The sequence below is a fragment of the Mytilus trossulus genome, chromosome 4 (assembly GCF_036588685.1).
Source record: "Mytilus trossulus isolate FHL-02 chromosome 4, PNRI_Mtr1.1.1.hap1, whole genome shotgun sequence".
NCBI lineage: Eukaryota > Metazoa > Mollusca > Bivalvia > Mytilida > Mytilidae > Mytilus > Mytilus trossulus.
Window position 1 is genome coordinate 51,312,122 of NC_086376.1, and position 23,808 is coordinate 51,335,929.

General features: G+C 31.7%; 1 protein-coding gene across 3 annotated transcripts in view; it reads right to left on the minus strand.

Annotated features, from left to right (window-relative positions):
* The window catches only part of LOC134715480 (death-associated protein kinase 1-like), a 107,110-nt gene that overhangs the window by 22,749 nt on the left and 60,553 nt on the right, over window positions 1-23,808 (minus strand). For all 3 annotated transcript variants that reach the window (XM_063577681.1, XM_063577680.1, XM_063577682.1), the window contains 7 exons: window positions 21,287-21,406; window positions 20,618-20,716; window positions 11,292-11,390; window positions 6,523-6,621; window positions 3,204-3,302; window positions 818-916; window positions 232-330 (listed from right to left, as the gene is read on the minus strand). In XM_063577681.1, coding sequence (XP_063433751.1) covers window positions 232-330; window positions 818-916; window positions 3,204-3,302; window positions 6,523-6,621; window positions 11,292-11,390; window positions 20,618-20,716; window positions 21,287-21,406 — 714 coding nt within the window. The remainder of the gene's footprint in view (window positions 1-231; window positions 331-817; window positions 917-3,203; window positions 3,303-6,522; window positions 6,622-11,291; window positions 11,391-20,617; window positions 20,717-21,286; window positions 21,407-23,808) is intronic.

The following is a 23,808-nucleotide window of genomic DNA, read 5'->3' on the forward strand; positions in this document are numbered from 1 at the left end:
TAATTCTCCACTTTGTAAGCTCAAATTTTGATTTGATTCCAAAATGTTAAAATCTATTAAATAGGTCAGTAGCTCTATAGTGACTGAACATTTGAGTTCCAAGATGGCAACCATAAGTATTCAAAAACTAACATAAAAATGTTGTACTTTTTTTATTTTCTTGATATTTTGACTCTGATATTTGAAGACTAGATATGTTACTATTTTCCCCTTTCTTTATACTATACATACCTTTTCTACAGTATCAATATTACATCCAGCATGTAGTAATAACATAGCTATGTTGCTGTGTCTACGATTACAGGCCAAATGTAATGCTGTGCATCCTATCTGTAAAAGAAATATAGTAGAGAGTCAAAAATAATCTCCTATAATACAAAGACTATCAGATAAACTGGTCCAAGGAAAGGTTTTAGATCAACTACAACTAAAACTTTATAAATTTTGTAGAGCACCATCTACCAGATTGAGCACTGAAAGGTTTAAAGTATTACACCTATGTCTATCAAGTGTAATGGCATATGACAAATTTGAACACTATACTAACATATTGATTTGACTGTTTTCTTTTTCATTTATGTGGTTGATTGGAGCCCAGTCTTGGAAACTTATGACCCTCCCTGACAACCCTGTAGTCAGAACTTTTACTTCTCTGCCATCTAGCTGATGGGAGCAGCACTGTCTAGGTAACCTTAGAACCTCCTGATAAGCACATAATATGAACTTTTATGTACTTATCTACCAGGTTAATAAAATCACAACCATCTTAGTATTCATTGACCCTTCCCAATAAGCCCATAGTCTGAACTTTTCTTACCTTGTCTAATTGATTGATTGGAGCACCACTGTCTAACAGGGTTTTTACACTGTCTAAATATCCCCTTGCTGCTGCACAATGTAATGATGTTTCTCCATCCTACATGAAAACAAAACTCATTATTAAATAATTTAATTTTGGATGTAATGTGTCTTCTGATTGGCTGACAGTGTTTTGTCTATCAGCTATACAGTTTATTCATTGTGCACCACATTTTAGATGTTATTATTTCTTCATAGACAAAAAAATAATTACAGTCATTTTTTTAATAAATATCTAACAAATAAATGGGGAATGTGTCACAGATGATGCCCCTGTTTACATATCAGAGGCCTCTACAATAATTTTTTTTCCAACTTACATACCAAAACTTACTTGTCCGAATGGAATTGTTACTTGTCCAACAAAAAATGTTAATTATAAAACTTTTTTCTACTTATAAACAAATAGGATTTTGTGAATATTTTGGTAAATAATTTCTTCATTTTTATTTTAAAAATATGTTTGTTAAAAAATTTACCGGTATGGTATTTATTATAAGGAACAGAATAAGGTAGAAAAAGGAGGTACTGATTTGTCTAGGTCCTGTAATGTGTCCTGTGTTGCCAAACTGTCTATTAAGCTTGGAACTGAATCCTTTCCGAGCTGGTGACGAACTGTCTTGTCAAGTTACCTAATCTACAAAGCGTATCACTGATTCGGATCAGCAAGACTGGTTTCCGAGAAAAATACACTGTTTACCTCTTAAAAAGTACCTGACAAGGAACCAGTATAAAATGATCGATTGCTTGTAAACATGTTGAAGAAAAAAGTTTTGCATTTGAACTGTTGAAAAAACAGAATACAGACACGTGTCAAATTAATACTTGTTTTCTTCTTTGTTGTTTATAATTTCTTTGTTCATCAAAGTTGGTCTAAATTTATTTTCTGCAGAATAGATTTACTTGTCCCATCGGACAAGCTTGGTATAGCTTTTACTTGTCTGACCTTTTTTACCTCTGGTACCGGACAATCGGACAAGCGTTATTGTCGAGGCCTGTATCATATAAAGTTATAAAGGAACATAACTGAAGAATGGTAAAAATGACGCTACCCAAATTTGTACTACATGTGAGTTTTGTAATAATAAGTATTATGTATAAGTCTCATAACATTTGGTTGAGGCTAACTTAAGTAGGAGAACGGAAAATAAAATTCAGCAATTTTTATGTTTAAAAAGGGGCATAACTCAGGAACTGTTGAGGTGATGCCACCCAAATTCATACTTGATCTGTATTACCTATGTAGTAATAAGCATTGTGTATAAGTTTCATACCATTTGGTTGAGGCAAACTAAAGTAAGAGAACAGACACCAACTTTAGAACATACATACATACAGACAGACAGACAGACAGACAGACAGAGGGTCAAGGGTGAAACTTAATGCCCTGCCCCCTCTGCTATGGTGGAGACATAAAAAAAAAGTTTCAACTTAGCTTAATTTGTTTAACCTCTCTTCTTTTTTTTTTAATTTAAAGGAATCTTAAAAAGTTGGTACTAAAGGTTTAAAATAATGTTTATACTATTTGCAAGTCATTACTTTTGTGATAAGTTATTCAGAATTCTGCACCATCTTAATCATACCTGCCAATTTTTCAAAATGCCCATGGGGGTTTTACATGCACAATAACTCTCATAGTCCTACAAAACCTTGAAGGGGGCCTGCAAATTTATTTTAATGTTGTTGTTTTTTTGGCTTCTTCATAATTTTAAAAGCCTTAAGCTATTGTTAATCTGTTGTTTTGTTTAAAATTGTGGACGCAATTGCTCTTTCAAAATTTCTATTTGGGAGCCTCCATGGGGGAAATCCCCCACAAATAGTGACAGTTGGCAGGTATGTAAGACTTAATCCAGAGTGATGACATAAATCCAGCAAACATTCAAGTTAAGGTCACCTATTCCAAGGGTGGTCTGGTGTATGACAGCATTTTAAGGTCTTGTTTTAGCAGTGGGACATCAGAGTCTAGATTATTAAGAAAACATGGAATTCGGCAAATCAGACTTTTCATATGTAAAGCATTTGTTTAGGCCCCAAAAACGAATGTGCAGATAGACAAAGCAAGATCTGTATGCTCCTCAAAAAGTTTAGTGGACAAGCACACACTTTTTAATATTATGGAGGGTGATACAGGGGTATAAACTTCTGAGAAATATAAATGTCATTGCTGTTCCTATTTTCCACCCTCATGTTGCCACGTTTTCATAGTTCTGTCTAATTCTTGCCATCTTTCCACATAAGTATAAAGACCCTGTAACATAATTAGAATGATGTAGATCATAAGGCTTATGAATAAATTTTATCAAAAATATACTAAATTGTGTTTTTATATGTGTTTTAGTAACTACCTTATTCTGTTTGTTAAGATCGGCTCCACCAGAAGACAGAGATGCTACAATCTGATTAAACCCGTGCCAGGCAGCACTGTGTAAGGCTGTGTCACCTAACTAATGTAAAAAAGTCAATAGGTTAATAGCTAAAAAACATAAAAGGTGGCACTGTGTATAAAGTTGTGTCACCTAGCTAGACATAAAACAGTTAATATATTAATAGCTTATAAACAGCTGCGCCATGAGCGCATGGTACGCCCGACGTGTGTGGAAGTTTTATGCAACAATCATAAATAGTTTCTGAGAAGTTTTAAGCAATAACCATATATTGTTTTTGAGACACGGCGGGACATGTGAAACCCCCAACCCCGTTTTTTTTCTTTCCAAAAAATAAATATCACTAAAATAAAATTTTGAAAAATCAAAAAGTATACAGTTCTTTAGATTAATATAACAAAGAAGTGTGTAAAGTTTTAAGCAATAATCATAAATGATTTTTATTATTTTTGAGAAACGGCGTGACATGTAAAAAAAACCTCCCCTGTTTAACAAAATACTCAAGAACTCCAAAATAAAGTTTTAAAACATCACCAAAAAAGTATACAGATTTTTAAATAAATATAACAAAGAAGTGCGTAAAGTTTTAAGCAATAATCATAAATTGTTTTTGAGATACCGCACAACATGTAATAAAAACCTTCCCCTTTTTTACAAAATACTCAATAACTCAAAAATGAAATTTTGAATCATCACCAAAAAGTATACAGATCTTAAGATTAATATAACAAAGACATGTGTAAAGTTTTAAGCAATAATCATAAATTGTTTTTGAGATATGGTGCGACATGTAAAATAACCCTCCCCCTTTTTTACAAAATACTCAATAACTCAAAAATAAAATTTTGAATCATCACCAAAAAGTATACAGATATTTTTAGATTAATATAACTAAGAAGTGTTTAAAGTTTTAAGCCATAATCAAGAATCGTTTTTGAGATACGGTGCGACATATGAAAAAAAACACACCCCTGTTTTAGTTACAAAGTGCCGTAATTCAAAAAGTTTTAATTTTTTTTTCTCATCAAAAACTATACAGATCATTTGACCATCATAAGAAACAATTATTTTAAGTTTCATGAAATTTGGATAAGTCGTTCTCAAGTTACGGTGGACAGACAGACACCGGACATTTGTATACCATAATACGTCCCGTCAAAATTTTGACGGGCGTATAAAAAAGATGAAAGGTAAAAAGAATGAAGAAAATAAAAGTTTATCAGTTTAATAGATTTTAAAATGGTTACCATGCAGGGATTCTAAAACAGTAATTTTTGCAAGAATTTCTCAGACAATTTTTCTTTTTTCAATAAATGTCTGGATTTAGTATAACTGAAACAGATTTTCAGAATATTTCATGTGATTAAAAAATAATAATCAAGATTAAGACATTCATTCTTGGCCTGACAGTTTTCCCTAACACGGAAAAAAAATTCTGGTCATATAATTGACATCAAGAGATTTTTTTTGTAAAACCAAGCTCTAATTAGATACCCTCTCATCAACACATTTTAATGTAGTGACAAGTTTTAATTTGCAGCTGTGAATTACCTGCACACCTGGCAGGTAAAAAAGTACCAGACATTGATTGGTCTTTTTAAAGTTGTCTTTCATGTTTAACTAGTTTGCAATGTATTATTGTAAGCAATTAATGATTAGGTTTGTCAAAATAATATTAAAACTAATCAAATCAAAAACGTTTTTGAGCAAGAAATGGACAGATGAACATTGTTTGCATAGGTATCAGTGTGCCTTCATGCACAGGTGTACATTGAAAGTTTCTCTTCAGTATTTATTTGAACAAACATGTAGAGGCACAAAGCTTTGGGTATTTGATAGAAATATACAGTTTTTTCAACAAATTTCCACATTTTGTCTCTGTGTTGAGTTTGATTGCTGTCAAGCCATTATCCAATATAAGGTAAAGATGCTTTTATTGTCAATTTTCATAAATATTATCAATAGGTGATATATACAATGTATATATCTCAATGTTGTGAAAATCACGTGATATTATTGTACACTACTCTGCAGTCGATTTATATGTATACTTTATTATGTTTTGACCTCTTGTACACGTTTGTGTCTGAGGAAATAAAGTATTTTGTCATGTCTTGTTTTGTACTGTGATTATTAGAGAGTTCCGAATGAATATTAAGTCAATAACTTGACAAAATTTGCATTGAATTTTGGTGGAAATATTTCTAATTTGGTGTGTTTTATTGCATAAGTTTAAGAACTTTATTCAGTGAATTTAAGTGAATTTAAGTGTCAAAGTCCTCTCAGACGCATGTTATAATTCTATAAACAGATATTTCACAGGTTGTAATGTGTAAATAGATAATTACATTTTTGTGTCAATGATGTTTCATTGATTTATGGTTAAAACTATTTTAATGTATTTTCACTGGGTAAAACAAGATGTTTACAATTTTTGGTATATATCCATTTAAATTTGTATATTTTTCTCTGGATAACATGTATTTTGCAATGTTTCAAACTTTTGTTATTTAGTGAATGACAGTATTTTTTTGTTTTCTTTTCAGTAAATCATATTTAGAGTATGACATATTTGTATGGAACATATTCATATTTAGGAATGTAAAATGGAATGTATTAATCTTTATGAGAATATATCACTGTGTTCACTGGTTTTAATAAAGGTTAATAAACTTTCGTTGGAATACAAATTTGCCTATAGTATATGTCCACACCTCAAGTTACTAGCAACACAATGATTCACTTAACTTTCTCATCAGAATGTTATGGCATCAATAAAGAGTATAGCATACGCTAAAGTCCCTTGACAATCTGCACTTCAAAGTATCACTGTTAGTTTACTAAAGCTATATAAATGTACGAGTGATCATCAGTAAATTGAACAATTTACATAGTAAGAAGCATTCTTTTCACATATTGTTATCTATTTCCTAACCCTTAATCCCTGTCTATGGTGACTTTGATTGGCCTGAACGGCTTTAGTTGCCAAAGTACAATAAATCAGGATGGAAAATTAAAGTCTGAAATGGCTCAATTTGTTTTGAAAGCCCTGGTACTGTGAATATATTATTCATTATACCTTTATAAGAATGTTAGATCAAATGTGTTAATCAAAATTTAAATCATGATTTTCATATTAAAGTCAAATGATGATTTTCATATTAAAGTCAAATGATGATTTTCGGATCAAAAGACACCAGGTCTACTGCTATAAGTCTTATGCAGTAAATAATAATGTTGTGATGTAAATGTAAGTGAAGAAGTTGATGACAGTACTTACTGTATCTTGGAGGTTTAGTTCAGCACCTTCTGACACAAGATAGGCAATAACAGCTGAATGTCCATACCTGGCTGCTACATGTAAGGCACATTCTCCAGACTATCAAATATACAAAAACTTTAATCTTATTAATGTTTTAAAAGATTACAACTCATTAACTGATGTGAGATTCTAAACTTTCAATAAATAGGCAGCCACTATTTATATAAATCCATCTTAGCATTTGTAAAATCAAATTAACCTTTTCAAACTAATTTGGCAAATTCTGACAGAATAAAGAACCTGCATGTTTTTAAACAAAATTCAAGAGTAACAAGTGAAACTGCGAGCTACTGCTCACTGATGATACCCCTGCCGCAAGTGGATAATATTAATAGGGTAAAAATATGCAAGTGTTCGTTAAACAGGAAGTTGTCGAGTAATCAATCTGAAAACGCATCACACGGTATAGCTGACTTATATAAATCCTGAAACCAAATTTTAGAAATCCTTGTATTGTAGTTCCTGAGAAAAATGTGACGAAAATTTTCAACTTGGCTATCATGTGTAAAATCATACAAGTGTTCGGTAAACAGGAAGTTGTCGAGTGATGAATCTGAAAACGCATCACACGGTAAAGCTGACTTATATAAATCCTGAAACCAAATTTCAGAAATCCTTGTATTGTAGTTCCTGAGAAAAATGTGACGAAAATTTTCAATTTGGCTATCATGTGTAAAATCATACAAGTGTTTGGTAAACAGGAAGTTGTCAAGTGATGAATCTGAAAATGCATCACACGGTATGGCTGACATATATAAATGTTGATACCAAATTACAGAAAGGGTGGATGTGTAGTTCCTGAGAAAAATGTGACGAAAGTTTTGTGGGAGGGACTGACTGACGGACGGACTGACTGACGGACGGAATGACAGACAGAGGTAAAACAGTATACCCCCCCTTTTTTAAAGCGGGGGTATAATTTAAAGCGGGGGTATAATAAATATGAAATAAGAACTGAAGCAGTCTGATTTCCTTGGCTTGATCCTGATTTATTTAAAAAAAAAAAAGGAAATTACCAGTATACAAATTCATTGTAACATAAAATGAATGTCATATATGGCAAAATGCATTTACTTCAATGATGAATAGACATATCTATGAAATCAAGAAGGTGCATACACTTATCAATTACAGTTCATCTATAACCTATTGTGTATTGGATCTTAAACTTTAAGTGTAACTAAACCAAGTATTTATGCTGACATGTAGCGTCACAGTAATCTAATATTTGTAAAGAACAGTTGTTAAAATCTAAGATATATGCACAACCATTTTCACTTAGACATACTGTTGTAACACAAACCTAACTATTCATATTTCATAAGACAAAAGAGGTCAATTTTGATATAGATATATTATTATTGGGTCTTTCCGATTGTCCCACTTTTTGAAATTGCAAGTAAAAAAGTAATGAAATTTTGTGGTACAATCGGGAATATGTTTGTAGGACAATTGTGAAGTTTAAATGTGGGACAATTGGAAATTGTTTTGGTAGTGATTAACTTGTTTTTATAGTATGTTGAAGTTAATTAAAGGTCATCAATGTAACTTATAAAAATATATGATGGACAAAAATGAACAAATGAAATATTTACATATTCTATTTTGCACATAGTTAATTAAGAAATTATTGTGTATTAATTTTGTCATTTTAGACTAAAATGTGATTTTAATTTTTGGAATATTGAGAAAAATCCTGTTTAATTGCTTCATATAAAAAAATTAAAATATGAGTTTAAATTTATGCTATTTTAACCCTGTCGCATTTTCGCAAAAAATTCTGAATGTTCAGTATGTACTATTGAAGTAATATCCAACATGGAATATAATATAGCCATGATAAAATTTAGACTTGGTTGCATATTTTTTTTTTATATTTTTAACTAGCTGTAAGTAACTGCGAATACGCTCAGATCTGTCTTTGTTGTGGTGAAGTATAAGTCCACTCTGTGTGACTGTCAAGTTTTTTAAGATGTATTTCTGTATCCATATCTGATGAGATATAAGTATTTTTCTACTCACTTTTTAGTTTAATTCTTAAGTGTACTATTTCAACACTGTCCCAGGTGACCTATTGTTGTTAATGTTTGTGTCATTTGATCTCTTAGGGAGAGTTGTCTCATTGGCAATCATACCATTTCTTATTTTTGAAGGAAGTCTGGTGCTTCTTTATAGTGTATCAATGTACTCGGACTTCCCTTATAAAATTCCAAAGAAACATCTCTCCATCAACCAGTTCGGGTAAGAGTGTAGGATGCAAATGAATTTATACTTTTTTTTTTAAATTGCATGCATTGTTGCTATATCTATTTAAAAACTTTACAAAAAAAGGTAATTAGAATTTCGGTATTTAGTGCTATTTTCATTTGTTTTATAAATAACATTGTAGATATATTTCATAAATCAGAAATAGTATACTTTTTTTAATCAAATACTAATTATTAAAAAAACCATTTATATATTCTTTTAAAATTAATTTTAAATGTGCCATAATTAATTCTTGTCTATTTAGCAAAACATACAACAGTTACCTTGTTTATCTAAGAACATTTTACTTCATAAAATAATGGGTAAATTTTTAATTAATTAAAAATACTTAATTCCATCTCGGATGCTTTCGACATTACTCGTTACCTTTCGATATTACTCGTTACCTGTTTGTACAAAAATTTATCGTTCGTAATTTATACGCATTTGATTGGTTAATTGAAATACCTGTTCACTTCAGGTAAATTTTCATAAATATTTCCTGGTCATTTCGAAAAGTTTACTGGTCAATTCAACACGTTAAATAGGGACGCCTATTTTATGTTATTCTTATTTTCAAAAAAGACTTCGGGACATTTTAGAAAAGTGTGGTTTAAATTCTTCCAATTTTTCCTCTCATTCTTTTCGCAGAGGAGGGGCTACATGGGCTTTTCACAGTAAAGTTCCTTCCGAGTTGATACAATTTCACGGGGATTGGCGTAGTGACGCATATAAAGTTTATTTAGAATTTGATTTACATGACAAATTGTCTATTTCAAGAGCTATGGCTGGTGAAATTCTGAATTAATATTGTTTGTTTAACTTATCTTATTTTATTTTTTGTAGACACTGTGTCAAAAAATAAGGTTTTGTTGCTGTCAGATTCTACTTGTAAATATGTAAATAACATTAACTGGCTGGAATGCAATGCTATATCTGGTGCTAATATATACACTCTTCATCAATTTGTAAAAGACAACAAATCACTTTTAAGAAAATACACACATTTGTTATTGCATGTAGGCACAAATGATGTTGGGAATGGTTTATCCAGTAAATTGATTGTTCAATATTATAATAATTTGATTGATTTTATTTGCAATGTTTTTCCTTCTTTAAAGATAATAGTTTCAGCAATTTTGCCAAGACCTTTAGATTTTGATGACACGAAACAAACTGTTATAGAATGTAATAAAGCTTTGGCTAAGTTAACTTTAAAGAAAAATGTTTTATTTGTCAAAACTTATAAGCAATTTGTTCAGCAACCAGGATCTATTTATAAAAGTAAATGTTTTTGTAAAGATAGATTACACTTAAGTTATTTTGGTGTTTCAGTTTTAAGAAACTTTTTCATAGGTGTAGTTAATCATTTGTAATTATAGAATATTGTATTTAAATGTATTTTTGGTCAAGATACTTTGTGGTTTTTAATTTTATTTTTCAGAAGATGATGGTCAAGAAAGCTGGGCTAGACCATTACTTCTACATCTGGTTTACCTGTGAACCTATATTAGTTTGCAGGATTCCAGAAGTAACTGTTTTTGTTTGTATTATCAGGTATGTTTATATTATAATGTAGTTTTTTCTTTAACACTGCACACTTTATAGTGGCCGTTGGTTTGGTGCATTTATATATTTTGGAAATTAATATTTATCAAGAATATGGACTTTAAATGAGAAATTTATTTATGACATATGTATGATTGTAAATTGTTATTTATGCCAAAATATGATTATCATTACTTATGTGTTGAGTTTTGTTTTATTACATCGAAATTGGAGCGGAGGGAATTGGTAAATTTTTAATTAATTAAAAATACTTAATTCCATCTCGGATGCTTTCGACATTACTCGTTACCTTTCGATATTACTCGTTACCTGTTTGTACAAAAATTTATCGTTCGTAATTTATACGCATTTGATTGGTTAATTGAAATACCTGTTCACTTCAGGTAAATTTTCATAAATATTTCCTGGTCATTTCGAAAAGTTTACTGGTCAATTCAACACGTTAAATTTACCCACCCTCCCGCCCATTTTATTTTTGTATAATTTGATTATTTTTGTACATGTGTTATACCTTATTAAATAGAAGAAGTTAGTCTTTTTCAGATAATGCAGATTGATGAATTTGATGTCTGTTTGAGAAGTGACTGGTGCATTTATATATTTTGGAAATTAATATTTATCAAGAATATGGACTTTAAATGAGAAATTTATTTATGACATATGTATGATTGTAAATTGTTATTTATGCCAAAATATGATTATCATTACTTATGTGTTGAGTTTTGTTTTATTACATCGAAATTGGAGCGGAGGGAATTTGGGACAATCAGAACTTTTCATGTGGGACAATTAGAACTCTAAATTTTTTTTAAGTGGGACAATCAGGAATAAACCATTATTATCAATTAGTTGCTAACAGTTGTTTAATGATAATTGGTCAATTCTGTAGGCTGCAAGGTTTTGGAATTTACCTTGTTTTGTGTATCCAGAGATACATTTTCTTCTTTAAGATACGTTATGACTTCTTGTTGTCCTTGTCTTGCTGCCCAGTATATCAAACCATCTAAATTCTGAAATAAAATATATTCAAATTTCAGATGGTGAAAATTTAGAACTCTTGGTTGGATTTGTTCACTACTTGCTTAGACTTCAGGGGATTTAAATGAGTTTTATTGATTTACAGCTATTTTTTTACCTTTTTTATGTGTACTTTGGTGACTATTATGTTGATGTTTATGATATCATTTATCCCTTTTATTAGCTCACCTGGCCCGAAGGGCCAAGTGAGCTTTTCCCATCACTTTGCGTCCGGCGTCGTCCGTCGTCGTTGTTAACTTTTACAAAAATCTTCTCCTCTGAAACTACTGGGCCAAATTAAACCAAACTTGGCCACTATCATTATTGGGGTATCTAGTTTAAAAAATGTGTCCGGTGACCCGGCCAACTAACCAAGATGGCCGCCATGGCTAAAAATAGAACATAGGGGTAAAATGCAGTTTTTGGCTTATAACTCAAAAACCAAAGCATTTAGAGGAAATCTGACATGGGGTAAAAATGTTTATCAGGGCAAGATCTATCTGCCCTGAAATTTTCAGATGAATCGGTCAACCCGTTGTTGGGTTGCTGCCCCTGAATTGGTAATTTTGTGGAAATTTTGCAGTTTTTGGTTATTATCTTGAATATTATTATAGATAGAGATAAACTGTAAACAGCAATAATGTTCAGCAAAGTAAGATCTACAAATAAGTCAACATGACCAAAATGGTCAGTTGACCCGTTTAGGAGTTATTGCCCTTTATAGTCAATTTTTAACCATTTTTCGTAAATTAAAGTAATCTTTTACAAAAATCTTCTCCTCTGAAACTACTTGGCCAAATTAATCCAAACTTGGCCACAATCATCATTGGGGTATCTAGTTTAAAAAATGTGTGGCGTGACCCAGTCAACCAACCAAGATGGCAGCCACGGCTAAAAATAGAACATAGGGGTAAACTGCAGTTTTTGGCTTATAACTCAAAATCCAAAGCATTTAGAGGAAATCTGACATGGGGTAAAAATGTTTATCAGGTCAAAATCTATCTGCCCTGAAATTTTCAGATGAATCGGTCACCCCGTTGTTGGGTTGCTGCCCCTGAATTGGTAATTTTGTGGAAATTTTGCAGTTTTTGGTTATTATCTTGAATATTATTATAGATAAAGATAAACTGTAAACAGCAATGATGTTTAGTAAAGTAGGATTTACAAATAAGTCAACATGACCGAAATGGTCAGTTGACCCGTTTAGGAGTTATTGCCCTTTATAGTCAATTTTTAGCTCACCTGGCCCAAAGGGCCAAGTGAGCGTTTCTCATCACTTGGCGTCTGTCGTCGTCCGTCGTCGTCCGTCGTCGTCCGTCGTCGTCGTCGTCGTTAACTTTTACAAAAATCTTCTCCTCTGAAACTACTGGGCCAAATCAAACCAAACTTGGCCACAATCATCATTGGGGTATCTAGTTTAAAAAATGTGTGGCGTGACCCGGTCAACCAACCAAGATGGCCGCCACGGCTAAAAATAGAACATAGGGGTAAAATGCAGTTTTTGGCTTATAACTCAAAAACCAAAGCATTTAGAGCAAATCTGACATGTGGTAAAAATGTTTATCAGGTCAAGATCTATCTGCCCTGAAATTTTCAGATGAATCGGTCAATCGGTTGTTGGGTTGCTGCCCCTGAATTGGTAATTTTGAAGAAATTTTGCTGTTTTTGGTTTTTATCTTGAATATTATTATAGTTAGAGATAAACTGTAAACAGCAATAATGTTCAGCAAAGTAAGATCTACAAATAAGTCAACATGACCAAAATGGTCAGTTGACCCGTTTAGGAGTGATTGCCCTTTATAGTAAATTTTTAACCATTTTTCGTTAATTAAAGTAATCTTTTACAAAAATCTTCTCCTCTGAAACTACTGGGCCAAATTAATCCAAACTTGGCCACAATCATCTTTGGGGTATCTAGTTTAAAAAATGTGTGGCGTGACCTGGTCAACCAACCAAGATGGCCGCCACGGCTAAAAATAGAACAAAGGGGTAAAATGCAGTTTTTGGCTTATAACTCAAAAACCAAAGCATTTTGAGGAAATCTGACATTGGATAAAAATGTTTATCAGGTCAAGATCTATCTGCTCTAAAATTTTCAGATGAATTGGTCAATCGGTTGTTGGGTTGCTGCCCCTGAATTGGTAATTTTGAGGAAATTTTGCTGTTTTTGGTTATTATCTTGAATATTATTATAGATAGAGATAAACTGTAAACAGCAATAATGTTCAGCAAAGTAAGATCTACAAATAAGTCAACATGACCAAAATGGTCAGTTGACCCGTTTAGGAGTTATTGCCCTTTATAGTAAATTTTTAACCATTTTTCGTAAATTTAAGTAATCTTTTACAAAAATCTTCTCCTCTGAAACTACTTGGCCAAATTAATCCAAACTTGGCCACAATCATCTTTGGGGTATCTAGTTTAAAAAATGTGTGGCGTGACCTGGTCAACCAACCAAGATGGCCGCCACCGCTAAAAATAGAACATAGGGGTAAAATGCAGTTTTTGGCTTATAACTCAAAAACCAAAGCATTTTGAGGAAATCTGACATGGGATAAAAATGTTTATCAGGTCAAGAACTATCTGCCCTAAAATTTTCAGATGAATCGGTCAATCGGTTGTTGGGTTGCTGCCCCTGAATTGGTAATTTTGAGGAAATTTTGCTGTTTTTGGTTATTATCTTGAATATTATTATAGGTAGAGATAAATTGTAAACAGCAATATGTTCAGCAAAGTAAGATCTACAAATAAGTCAACATAACCAAAATGGTCAGTTGACCCCTTTAGGAGTTATTGCCCTTTATAGTCAATCTTTAACCATTTTTTATAAATCTAAGTAATCTTTTACAAAATATCCACTGAAACTACTAGTTCACAATTATCTTTGGGGTATCTAGTTTGAAAAATGTGTCCGATGACCTGGCCATTCAACCAAGATGGCCGCCACGGCTAAAAATAGAACATAGGGGTAAAATAAAGTTTTTTGCTTATAACTATGAAACCAAAGCATCTAGAGCAAATCTGACAAGAAGTTAAATTGTTAATCAAGTCAATATCTATCTGCCCTGAATTTTTCAGATGAATTGGACAACTGGTTGTTGGGTTGCTGCCCTCAAATTGGTAATTTTTAAAGAAATTTTGCCATTTTTGGTTATCTTGAATACTATTATAGATAGCAATAAACTGTAAACAGCAATAATGTTCAGCAAAGTAAGATCTACAAATAAGTCAACATGACCTAAATGGTCAATTGACCCCTTAAGGAGTTATTGCCCTTTATAGTCAATTTTTAACAATTTTCATTAATTTGGTAAATTTATGTAAATTTTTACCAAATATAGTTCTCTGTTACTAATGGGCAAAGTTCATGATAGATATAATTGTAAGAAGCAAAATCGTTCAGTAAAGTAAGAACTTCAAACACATCACCATCACCAAAATACAATTTTGTCATGAATCCATTTGTGTCCTTTGTTTAATATGCACATAGACCAAGGTGAGCGACACAGGCTCTTTAGAGCCTCTAGTTTATATTTAATATAGAGTAACATTGGCTATTATACATTTTTAAAAAGGGGCTCTACAAAAATATAGCTCAAGCATACAAAATTGGTAACAATGACCAAGTTATAAATGGACCTTAAGAACTATTAAAGATGTACCCTCACTTTGACATGAGTTTCTGACTTGTCTGTAAAAAATATCCAAAACCCACAAAAAATCTTCAAAACAAAGAAATGATCTAATTTTTATTATCCACGGAGATACATTGTGGATTTGTTTTCCTATCAATACAAATTATTATTTATTTGCTAAAAATATTTGCCACTGGACATAATGCAACCAACAGTCATTGAGGAAATAAAAAAACAGAATTGTATCTAGCTTTTAAAATCAAATTCACACCCTGTTACTAAATAATTTCCCTGGTCTTGAAATAGGCAACCTTAACCAGGTCAGACTCGAGATGTAGTCAATTATCTAAGAGTGAAAAGAAAAGTAATATTTCATCATAATGCAATCAGCATGTTAGCTATATCAATCATCAAAGCTACTTGCAGATAATTAACAGGTATAAATTACTTTGTATATCATCACTCAGTATCTATTTGTGAGAAGTTGCATCTATTTGTGGGAAGTTGTGAATCCTCCCATTGATAAACACTTCTTAATGGATATATACTCAATGAACTTATCATGTAATTTACAAAGACAAATATCTGGTATTACTTATGCACTTAATCCAAAATTAATGTTTTAAACATTTTGTGTTTGGTTCACAACTACGAGATTCCCAAATTGAAGACTTGTTCCTTAATTTAAAGAGAAGCAATAATGGAATAATATAATAAGAACTGAGCTAATAGTAATGTTTACCCTTCTTGTCCAAAACTCACTTATCTAAAGTTACTAAGTTAAGAAAGTAAGCTCTTTGTAATGAGTACCTCATAACATTATTTGAATCAAAGATGGAGGTACAACATGGTATTGTTCAATATAAATGCTCCAACCAATTCATTATAAAAGCAAGTTAAACTGTAAGCTACTGCATGGACAACAGACTGGCAAATAAACAAACAGATGACAAACAAACAAAGGTAAAACAGTCTGTCCTTTTGGGCGTATGACATTTGAGCCGATTTTGAAAATTTCCATTCTTTCATTTGCGCCGATTTCTTTTTTTCATTTGAGCTGATTTTATATTTGCTCCTAATTAGATTTACAGGTAAGTTAAAACTTATACATGTACTGTGCATTGGTCAAATCTGGTTATAATTGTTTTTCATCCCTGTTTTAGTTAATTTTGATTCATGTTGTTCAGGAACTTCGTTGTAACTTGATGGACATATTGCACACTGAAACAGACCGAGGAGTCAATTCGTTAATCATCGAGGGCCATACATATCGGAAGGTCAGTGTTCTGAAACATAACTACATATCTTACTTACGTACCATAAAATCATGTTAAGCCAGATTTACCACGGATTCTATTGTCAAAACGAATGTAGGAAAAAAAGTCACAGGAAAAAAAGTCACGGAAAAAAAGTCACAGGAAAAAAAGTCACAATATATATGTTTTGCATGAAATAGTCATAGGGTCGGGCACGTACATGTTTTAACAGGAGAAACATTCCCAATTTGTATTTTTTATGGAAATGGTCATAAGGCTGCACATATATATATATGAATATATTGGGAAACATTCCCAATAGATATTTGTTTGGAAATAGACATTTTTTAATTAATTTTATACAACTAGCTTTGGAAATTTAAATATAAATCGCAAAACATTTAAATGGAACATGAACATGCTGGTGTACTAGATTGATACATGTTTTCAAGGATTTGTTGTAAATATATTTGTTTTATATATCTTAAGAGATGTGAGTTTAACAGCAACAATTTCTTTCGGACACCAGTTTTCCGTTTGTTAAAAAGTCAGTTTTGAAAAATAAGAACATTATTTATTCCAATACACTTTTATAAGTATAATATAATTCCTTTATAGTTTTTGAAAATTATCCACTAACATAACTTAAATAAGTAATACGATACAAATATATTATGACTTTTTTTCAATGCATTCAAAAACTCCAGTTTAATTATTTATTGCATACATGAATCATGTACATAGTTACTTTTTCACATGCATTTCAACATAATTCTGACAAATAAGTTTACTTAAAAAAATTGTGACTTTTTTTCCTGTGACTTTTTTTCCTAGGGATATTGTGACTTTTTATCCTGTGACTTTTTTTCCTGTGAACCCTTTTACCGTCAAAACACAGAATGATCGAGCATAAACATGTGGCAAATGTCCGATAGACAGATGCTTAAGAACTACAGATACGATCAACAATGAAAAAAGTCTGGAGATGTATCTTGTAGGCCTCCTTCCACCTTCCAGTGGTGAGCAGGGGACAACACTTATATACAAGTTGTGATTGACAATTCATTACATTTGTACAAGTGGCAAATGGAAGAGGTCTATAATGATAAATGAAAAATAACATGGCTTGGAAGGAGAGTTTTCTCATTGACACTCATATCACATCTTCTTATATCTATTCACCTGTAATTTATCTTGTAGGCCTTCTTCCACCTTCCAGTGGTGAGCAGGGGACAACACTTATATACAAGTTGTGATTGACAATTCATTACATTTGTACAAGTGGAAAATGGAAGAGGTCTATAATGATAAATGAAAAATAACATGGCTTGGATGGAGAGTTTTCTCATTGACACTCATATCACATCTTCTTATATCTATTCACCTGTAATTTACCTGTAATAAAATTGGCGCAAATGAAAACTAAAATCGGCGCAAATGAAAGAAAAAATTGGCGCAAATGAAATGCAGATCGGCGCAAATGCAAAACACCGGTCCTTTTGAAAGTTGGTGGGGTTTATAATAATTTTTATGATTTATAAGCTTGCATAGTAATTAAATGTCCATTCCCCTTATGTTTGAACTACATAGTCACAGTTTTGATATGAGAAACCACCAAAAAATTAAACAAAACCCAAACTATAGTTTTGTATGTACATTTTAAAGTTTTTAAGCTTCTTTTTAAAAGTCAATTATATCTTAACAGAGGTTAAGAAGTCTGTTTTCCAGATTTAACAACTACAGGTTGATTAAAATTGCAACCTTAGTTCAATGATTGATTCATTGATCGTTGTTTTTAAGTGCCCCTTTTAAGCACCACATTGGGGCTATTTCATGGTAGCCAGTAAATTGTTGGAGGAAGCCAGGGTGTCTGGAGAAAATTTACACTGCCCTTTGATAGGAAATACCCAGTACATTGTAAGTGCTTCATAATAGTTTGTTTTCAAGTCTAGATTCATTGGCACTGTTGAAAAAAATTCCACCAAAAATTCTAGACTAGGGTCAACATTTTGTACAAACAATTGGAAAACATTACAAAACATTACAATGTAGTAAGTAACCTTATCCATTCAACTTTTGAATAAAAAAAACAATGTAACCTTATGTACTTATAAAAGTACATCAATGTTACTTGAAAGAGGAAGTAGTATTAAAAAATTGACTGTCACTGCAACCACCAGTAATTGAGAACTTCCCTAATTTGTCATGAACAGGTTTTGTAACAAAATAGCAGTTTGACCAATAATTGATTAGTTGAATATGGAAAATCCTGAAGGAAGTGCTCCTGTACCTATGACATGTTAAATAAAAAATCCAAATATAGGAAGAGCAATAAAAAAGCCTAATAAAGGAAGCATTAGAAATAAAAGACACAGGAGTCAGTTCTCTATCCGTATTCAAGTAACATAGGCAAGATATAAATAATAGAATAACTGATCCAAGAATTCAAGTATAAACAATCTTCAAAAAGATCCTTGAAGAATTCAAATATACATAATGTAGAAAAATACTGAAAGATCCAAGAATTTGTATATAAAAACAAGAATGTGTCCATAGTACTTTGATGCCCCATCCGCAGTATCATTTTCTATGTTCAGTGGACAGTGAAAATGGGGTAAAATCTCTAATTTGGCATTAAAATGAGAAAGATCATATCAAAGTAAACAAGTGTACTAAGTTTCAAGTTGATTGGACTTCAACTTCATCAAATGCTACCTCGACCAAACTTTCACCTGAAAACTTTAACCTGGAGCAGGACAGACGGACGAACTAATGGACAACCATGGACGACCAGAAAACATAATGCCCATAAACGGGGCATAAAAATGTTAAGAGAGTGGCTGAACAACACATTAATTTAGGAATGTGTGTAGCACATGAGTTATAAATCCTAGTTGTCCGGTCCCAATTGACCAATTTTCATTATTTGAATTTATGTATTTAGTTATTCTTTTTATTACATTGATTATGGTCTTTTTAATGGAAATAAAGTAGAAATGCAAGTAAATTTGTTTTTCTAGGGTTTCCTGTTTCACTTAATGCAATGTCATTGGTGGGACTTGTTTCTAGCAAACGGCTAACCCGTTAGCTGTCGGCAAACCGGCATGACACTTGTTTGTAAAAATATTCAGTACTGCGCATGCCCAGCTTACGCCGCTCGAGCCGGTTTGATTTGACCGGCTAAGCGGCGAAAAACATGGCCGACTGTTGTAAGAACCGAATTTGTGAATTTAAAGCTATTGGAAATCATCGCGAAATAGCCAAAATGTGCTAAAAACGGCATAAAACCTAACTAAACAAACTAACATTTGTATTTATATACTGTACTAGAATTGCCGAGGTTTAAGGGAAGATAAGTATTTGTTCATAATTGAGCTTTCTTTAATAAAAATTTTCATATTTCGTAACTAATTGTAGTCAACCTTTATAAATAAATTATTTATTGTTATTATTATTATCATATTTATCCTGTTGTTAATTGTTAATAATTTATCAACGTATAAATGCTTTCTCGCTCTTGAGAACGTTTTTGTTAAAAGAAGGACGAAAGATACCAAAGGGACAGTCAAACTCATAAATCTAAAACTAACTGACAACGCCATGGTTAAAAATGAAAAAGACAAACAGAAAAACAGAAAAACAATAGTACACATGACACAACATAGAAAACTAAAGAATAAACAACACAAACCCCATGAAAAACTAGGGTTAAGTTGTGAACGTTTAATAAAAATATCACAATTCAGTCTGTGAAAAATATAGTTGCAATTTTCCTTCTTCATCGTCCTAAAACAGCTTGAATAGGCTATAACCTATTATAGCTGGTAGTAATGGTCCTTGGGCAGCAATGTTAGATTTGCCGGTATATAAGCTGTTTCACTTGTTTCTCGCACGAATAGGCATACGCCGTTCACATGACCGGCTTAGTAGAAACAAGTGCACCCAATGACAACACACTTTGTTGTATGATGTCACAGGATTGAAATCATAGGATTTATAACACATGTGAAATTATTTGGGTTTATCTTTTTTTACCAGGAAATCATGATATTATATTGTAATGTACTAACTAACCTTCTTAAACTGTTCTATCTTCGTTACTTTGTTAGGATATATAAGTTGTTGGGGTTTTAATGGTAGGATATTAACATATAGCAGTTCATAATCTACTTCGTAAAGACTAAAAATACAGGGTTCAGGACTCTCATTCATAAAACATAACTCAGAACTCTTTAGTGCTGGAAACACTAAATCCAGAGTTTTGATTGGCTAATTTCTGAGTCTGAGTACAATAATTTTACTTCAAAAATTTATGACCACAAGGTTTACCTTGTCAACAACATTAACATCTGCCCCTTTAGATTGTAGATATTTTATTATTTCAGTATGACCTCCACTAGCTGCATTGTGTAAAGCAGTTTCACCATGCTAAAAAAAAAAGAACAGTCTTATAAGTTTGTTACTTGTGTAGTTTATTTTGATACAAAAATTAGTTAGCTGTCAATTTTAATATTAATTTTCTATGTATTTTCATATCAATAATGCAGTACACTGGGCTAATGTAGAAGAAAACCTTAAATATTGATAGGATATACACAAAAAGTATACTTTCCAAACACAAGAAGAGCCCTGCCCATTTGATTTCTAGCTAGTGCATATATATAGCTGTAGAAGACCATTCTGTCATTACTTGAAAATTTCAGTACCTCACACTATTGATCTCCCCTACTTGCAAGGGTCAGAATTCCTTTTACACCAGAAACTCGAAACTTGAATCCAGGCTTTTGATTGGTGCCTTGTTGGAGAGGTGACCAATTAGTAGTCGCCTCAATTTCAAAGAGATTTTTGAAAGTCTCAAGCTAATTTTAATTGATTGAATTTTTTCTTCATGTCTATGCATTTAAGCGTTAATGTAGCCATTTTAAAACAGCAATATAATGACAAAATTATTCTGATTAATTCTGTCACATTAAATAGCTATATAAAGAGAATTTATACCTTATTAGTGGCCAATAAATCTATATTCTGTGCCATTTTAACAAGATCTTTTATTCCTTGTAAATTTCCTTCTTCTGAAGCTCCAAACAAAGCTGCCATTACAAAATTTTCTGCTTTCTCCTGCAAGATAAATATATAATTTTTTATTTATGTTGCAATAAAACCTTGTAAGTTCTTGAGGCAATACAGTCAATTTCTAGAGGCAATACAGTCATACCTACCACAACAGTCAGCATTGGTTAACTAAATATTGATATAGTGACATATATTGTGCTAATAAAATTGACATTGCCCTTTTACAATACCCATTGGCTAAAATGTATTTTGAATTTCAGTTTGAAATCATTTCTTTAAACTGATCAGTTTTAGTTTATTGCATGTGAAAGTTTGTTATTGCATGTATAGATAGTGAACTGTAACACAAATATTCTCATCAAATACAAGAGCAGGCCAAAGCTATTGAACTTGAAAAACTATACCTCTTTAAATTCATATAGTAAGAGCTAGATTATTAAAAAATTAACCAATACAATGTCTGTCAAAACTTAAAATAAATTCCTCAAACGAATCACACATATTAACAAATGTAAAATTGCTCTTTCCTGGCCACAGAACCATTTGACGGTTTCAGTTTCATATCAATAACTGTAAACAGTGGAATACATGCAAGTATCAGCCATCAAGGAAGTGAAATCTGGTTGACTTTAGAGTGTGTAAAGACAATATCATTTCAGAATAGATGCAATAGTATACATGTCATTCATTTCTGCCAAAAAGGACACTCTGCATTTCATAATCTCAGTGGAGCTAATTAAGTGTGCATAAGTACAAATGAGTTGTGGCTCAAAAGGATGCATTTTTCAAAATGGTCAATGCCTTTTCATAAGAACAGTGACTCAACTTTTAGGTCCAAGACATACCTCAGAAATTCAATTTAAATAAGTAGTCATGTCATATCATTTGATTTGTATGTTTTGAAACTAATTCACTGTTCTTTCCTTTCGTAGAAATAATCCAAAATACTTTAGAACAAAATTGCTATCCCATCGTCTGCAGATTTCAATTTGCAAAATACAATACTGAAATTCTAAGTCGGACAATAACCCAAAACTACAGATTTATAAATTGGTTCTTTATCTTGCTAAAACCGAGGATAAAACAGATGTTAATTACTGATAGAATAACGCAGCTATCTAGTAAAAAGCAACATTTCAATGATATTTAAACATTGTCTTAATCAATTGGTAATTTATTTGACATTACTATCAGTAAAAGCATGCTAGTGTATTTACTAAAATAAATGATATCCTGCAACAGTATTTCAAATCAGACTTTTCATTTTTATGTCAAATCATCTCTACAGCATGTATTTCTTATCACAAGTCATTAAACCTGTATCAAAACAAAAACAAACTTGTAAGATTTGTTTATATTCTTCTTTCTGACTCATTTCTGTAGTAAGTGGTAACTAAGTGTTGATGTGCCTATTGAAGATAACTTCTTTTCATCAGTCAAAATAATTCCAGGAGACATTCCCACTGGACTGAAGACATTCCCACCTGACAAGAGGATAACTGTCCTTAGACAGATCCTTGACCTGTGTAAAAGTTTATTAAATGTCAGAACCATCCCCTGCAATTTAACACAAGTGTTCCTGTAGTACTAGTCTAACTTAATCTTGAATGAAAACAAATAAATTAATCACTGGATAAAATTCATTAATCTGTAGAGGACTAAAATAGAACAGAAAATAGGAAATATTATGTGAGGAAAATGGAGAACTTACCATACATGACACGATAATCAAAGGAAGATTGTACAATGATGTACAAGTGGTTGATGTGCCAAAAATGTGATAACAGTAATGATCATCAGTGAGAAAGTACTTTGTCATGTTATCAATGGATATTGGCATATAATAAGTAACAATAACAAATCGTTATTTCAACACACTTCAACAACAATTATTCCTCCACTAACTTAGATTTTTATTACTAATGAGCAAGATTTGAGCTTGAGGCTTTCTGTTGCCAGTCATACTACATTTTTGTACTATAGGTTTTGACCTTCTTTGTTTCAAAAAACATAAAAAAGTTTTCTACAGACTTTGAATTTTTTGAATGGTTTGAACTTTCCTTGAACACACACAGAAAATATGCTGATATCAAGCTTTTAAATTTATTTTGAAGTAGACAGAATACATTTCTGTTTATATGTTTATTAATCTAAATCAAATAACTGCCAAAAAAAACAGATAAACATAAACTCTACCAAAACAATCATGCATTGACTTGTTTGATTGTGACTCCAAAGTGAAGACGAAAAACATAAATAATGTGAAAATAACTCAGGACTAATAAATCATGTTTTGAAATTTTAACATTTGCTCCACTAACCTCAATTACATTTTGATTTATTTCCCTTGCATGACTGAAACTTCCAGACAACTGCTTATCATAATGTAAAACTCTATTCAATTGAATATGTACAAATGTGCATATTATTCATGTTGTACTTTGACT